Source organism: Carassius carassius, chromosome 12, assembly GCF_963082965.1.
Source record: "Carassius carassius chromosome 12, fCarCar2.1, whole genome shotgun sequence".
Classification (NCBI taxonomy): Eukaryota; Metazoa; Chordata; class Actinopteri; order Cypriniformes; family Cyprinidae; genus Carassius; species Carassius carassius.
The window spans coordinates 22,844,304-22,849,186 of record NC_081766.1 but is presented as its reverse complement, the minus strand read 5'-3'; the positions used below and the strand labels follow the sequence as shown (position 1 = coordinate 22,849,186).

Genomic DNA, 4,883 nt, shown 5'->3' with positions numbered 1-4,883 from the left:
TATATATATATATATATATATATATATATATATATATATACAGTACAGACCAAAGGTTTGGACACACCTTCTCATTCAAAGAGTTTTCTTTATTTTCATGACTATGAAAATTGTAGATTCACACTGAAGGCATCAAAACTATGAATTAGCACGTGGAATTATATATGGAATTATATACATAACAAAAAAGTGTGAAAAAAACTGAAAATATGTCATATTCTAGGTTCTTCAAAGTAGTCACCTTTTGCTTTGATTACTGATTTGCACACTCTTGGCATTCTCTTGATGAGCTTCAAGAGGTAGTCACCTGAAATGGTCTTCCAACAGTCTTGAAGGAGTTCCCCGAGAGATGCTTAGCACTTGTTGGCCCTTTTGCCTTCTGTCTGCGGTCCAGCTCACCCCTAAACCATCTCGATTGGGTTCAGGTCCGGTGACTGTGGAGGCCAGGTCATCTGGCGCAGCACTCCATCACTATCCTTCTTGGTCAAATAGCCCTTTATGCCTTCAGTGTGACTCTACAATTTTCATAGACATGGAAATAAAGAAAACTCTTTAAATGAGAAGGTGTGTCCAAACTTTTGGTCTGTACTGTATAAATATATAAAGTCAGTTTGTTAGTAACTGAAAAAAATGCTTCATGTTGACATGAAATGACATTGAAATGAACAAGTTTTATTCAAGTACAAAAATTTGATTATCAAGATGAAGAAGATTCATCATCTTTTTTACTAAAATGATCACAAAGAAACATGAGGAAATGTTTTTTTTTTTTTTACTTTAACATCAAAATAGAAATATTCTTTAATATGACTTGTCAGCAAAAAACAGTGTCTGGTTACATAAACTCCTTAGACTTACAAGTTAGTCATCTAATTCAAGACATGTCATTCAAGTCAGTTACATAAAAAGGTAGACTGATCTTGAATTTGAAAAGACTGCATGATTAGCCCTTACTAATTGCGAGATGGCCAGACTAGTTCTTAAGACACTGTCTTAACATGCCCATGTTTATGCAACTGAATCCAGATCCTTAAAGGGGTTGTCCACTAAAAGAAAAAAATAAAATTAAAATTTGTATACTATACTATAAATATGCTATACTATAAATTCAGTATGCCTATAGACTAACTTCCTTCTGCAGAACACAAAATAAAATATTTCATTTACATTTAAAATGCTGCTTTTAACAATGAATTTTGTTTTATGCTAAATAAAAACGGTTGAATCTCCAAAGGCCAAATAATCTAAAGATGATCAAGAACACCTTTATCACAATAAATAGGATAATTTGTCCCTTAAGCTGTATGTTTGGTTATTAAGCCACCATACACATGAAAGAAATTACAACATTATTGTTATTATTTGCCTTTTATTAATTTGGACATAGTGAGCAACAGAGAAAGATATTGGTCTGCAAAATAATACAGTTAAACATGCAATTCCTTTGCTACTATTGCAATTCCTAACCGAACTGAACTTGCTATAAGTCACACAACTGGATCTTAGCTATGTTTGGCTGCATGGACTTGCAAATGACGTCACTCTTCAACGCTGACGTCACACGGTGGGAAGAGAAGATGTGAGCTTCTATAAAAGCAGTGACACATATGAGTCCAGTCAAGGATTACATTTACGAGTAAACTTAAGATGTAAACCACGAGTCTGGTCTTTATGGAAAAGCGAAGAGTCGACTTTCAGTTCGTGGAACCAATTGCACTTGTCAACCTATCAGACATGAATGATTCACTGCTGAACGTAGGTTTGAATGTGTCAGAAGTTCTCGTGCCTTTCGCCAACAGATCATCTCTGAGTCTGGACTATCGCTCGCTCATCATTTCTGCCACTATGTTTGGCGTCGGGGTCCTCGGAAACCTCGTGGCGATCGTGGTGCTTTGCATCTCAAAAAAAGAGCAGAAGGAGACCACCTTCTACACTCTGGTGTGTGGGATGGCCGTCACGGACCTGTTGGGCACCTGTTTCACCAGTCCGGTGGTCATCGCCACATACATCGCGGGCAGGTGGCCGGGCGGAACGCTTCTGTGCCATTTCTTCTCCTTTTCCATGCTGTTCTTCGGTTCGGCCGGCATGTCTATTCTGTGCACAATGTCAGTGGAGCGATATCTAGCCATAAACCACGCGTACTTCTACTCTCAGCAGCATGTGGACCGGGCCATGGCCAGGTTCGCTCTGATGGCGACGTACCTGGCCAATATCGTTCTGTGCATCATGCCCAGTTTTGGTTTTGGAAAGCACACGAAACACTTTCCCGGAACTTGGTGCTTCTTGGACTGGCGCGCCATGGACTCCGTCGGCGCCTCTTACACGTTTCTATACGGTGGTTTCATGGTGCTGTTAATCGCCATTACCGTCCTGTGTAATTTCGCCGTGTGTCGTTCACTGGTCGGGATGAGTAAAATGAGTCGCACTGTGAGGGCAGAGATATCCGGACACACAGGCTCCAGGCGCAGATTCAAACTAACATCTGCAGCGGAGATTCAGATGTTCTGGCTGTTAATTTTCATGACCATCGTGTTCCTGATATGCTCCATCCCTTTAGTGGTGAGTTATTCAGTCCTGGGACAGTGGTTCATTTTTATTTTTCTTGTGTAGTTCGTATTATTTTATGAATAAGCGCTATACCAATGTAGTTTGCTAATCCTGCCAGTCAACTTGTGCTGCTTACCTCACAACTGTGACAATTATTTAGGCAACAAACCACCATATATTTTATATCTAGTAATTAATTACTGACTTTATTAGTCTCGTCATCATTAGTTCATTAGTTAGAGCTCCAATAGTGTCTCCAAGCAAGCCAAATCAGACTTAATAATATCAATAATTATTTGAGCAGGTGAACTCCTGTTGTCAGATGTTGAAAGTAGGTGATTATTTATTAATTTTGAAATGACATTCAGGTCTGGATCTATTAAGTTATTTAAAAAATAATTAGTATGAAGAACATTTGCTATGCATAACTAAAAATAAATTATTATGATTGTAAAAAATAAATCATAAATAATTATTGTGTACAATAACGTGTACTGAAGGTGCATGAAAAATATGTTAGAGTTGTGATCTTTTCTAACTGTAATTGCCTTATTAATTTTTAATTTTTTTATTTATTTTTTTATTCATCTTAACAGGTCCGCATTTTCATCAACCAATTGTATGATCCGGCTTACATATCATCAGGCAGAAGTCCAGACTATCGCAGTGATCTCCTGGCCATTAGATTCGCCTCCTTCAACCCTATCCTGGATCCGTGGGTGTATATTCTGTGCAGGAAAAACTTAATAACCAAAGGCTGTATGCGACTCAAGTGTACTATCGGACTGAGGAAAGGGGATCATAGTCGTGTTTTGGGTTGGATGGACAGTCAGCACTCACCTCAGTCATTTGTTCAAAGCAGTTGCACAAGCTACGCGTCGTTGCGCACAGCCATTTGTAGAAATGACATGGGTAAACAGACCAGCATGAACACTAAATCTTATGTGGACTTAACCCTTCGCCAGGCATGGGACTTTCATTCAGCTCTGGCTGAGTTTCATCCTTTCAGCGTTGAGCAGAGCTGTGTCATGAGGTTTGATGAAGACGAAGGAGAATCAAGCCTCAAACTCCTCCCCAAGACTGTTATAGCACTACCAGCTGCTCAAATATTAGAAAATAAAGCTGAAATAGTAACTTGCACTTTCAGTACACCGAGTTCATGTGAATCAGAAAAGTGCTTGAGACAGTGACCTAGATGCCAATCTAGATTTATTCTGTAAAGGACTGTAAAAAAAAGTTTTTTCTTTTGTCTGTGTTAGTTTACATTCACAAATAATTCTGTGAATTTGCTTAATTTTGATCCGGAAAGATCCAATTTTAGGATTAAACCTTAAGAGGAGGCACTTGTATGTCTCTGTTTTGTTTAGGGGTTTTTGTTTGTGGTTATGGATAAGTTGCTTTCTTCTACCGTGCTGTGCCATGCTGCATGCTGGGTTGTACTTGATTGTGTGACTTGTAAAACTTTGAATAACTTATTAAAGGTGCAATTTATTTTCATTATATGTAAGAGTACAACTGACCAACAAACGCTAACAATTCATGATGATAACTCAATCATACCTAAGTTTTGGTGCATTATATACACAGATGATATATACACACACATTTTAATATCCTAATACTCTGATTCATCTACATTAGTGACTAGCAACAATGATATTTCTGAAGGAACTCATCTTAAATAATATTGTATTTAATACCTTATTAATGGATTAACATTCTTATGGTGTTTACATTTCAAAGCCATTAATCACAATCATTTTGGACAAGTCCAGATGAACCTGAATACATTCAAGACAATTTGCGATATTTAAAGGTGAAGAGTGAAAAAAGTAATAATAATAATAATAGTACAACTTTATTTAAGTATTAAAAAGTAGAAGTAACCAGACAAAATAAAAATGAGAGAAGAGCTTTTTATTTGAACATTTTTAACAGTCTTCTCAACGCAAAGTGGAATAAGTTGCATAACCTTGGTTTAAGAGGGAAAATAAAATGGCACTGGTCAAAAACGTTTATTTAGTCCATACAACAACAATTAAAATGCAGCACTGTGCAAACATACAATACTTAGGCTTAAACTTAGCTACTGCAAAATGCTATAAATCTTACGCCAAACCTTTGAAGCCAGACATTTCCTTGTGCTTGATGCGCAAAAACAAGCATCACTGGTTATCCTACATCAAACATTTAATATACTGTATGCTGTTTTTTTTTTTTTTTTTTTTTTTTTAGAAATGTGAAAGTACAAGAAGTGATTTTAAATTGTATAATAAGCATTTTACATCCCTGTCTTTACATGGCTGTTAAAGAAAAAGATGGTGTTGCTACAACAT

At 36.9% G+C, this 4,883-nt stretch overlaps 1 protein-coding gene across 1 annotated transcript; it reads left to right on the top strand.

Annotated features, from left to right (window-relative positions):
* Positions 1-1,419: 1,419 nt before the first annotated feature.
* LOC132154248 (prostaglandin E2 receptor EP4 subtype-like) lies at positions 1,420-3,783 on the top strand. The gene is made up of 2 exons (XM_059562820.1): positions 1,420-2,559; positions 3,144-3,783. Exons 1-2 carry the CDS (start codon positions 1,672-1,674, stop codon positions 3,735-3,737), a joined length of 1,482 nt encoding a protein of 493 aa, XP_059418803.1. The 5' UTR covers positions 1,420-1,671; the 3' UTR covers positions 3,738-3,783.
* Positions 3,784-4,883: the final 1,100 nt, after the last annotated feature.

Excerpts from the sequence above, each read along its gene's own strand:
- LOC132154248 (XM_059562820.1), top strand. The coding sequence starts at position 1,672 with ATGGAAAAGCGAAGAGTCGACTTTCAGTTCGTGGAACCAATTGCACTT. Across the intron at positions 2,560-3,143 it reads TATGCTCCATCCCTTTAGTG|GTCCGCATTTTCATCAACCA; the intron begins GTGAGTTATTCA and ends TCATCTTAACAG.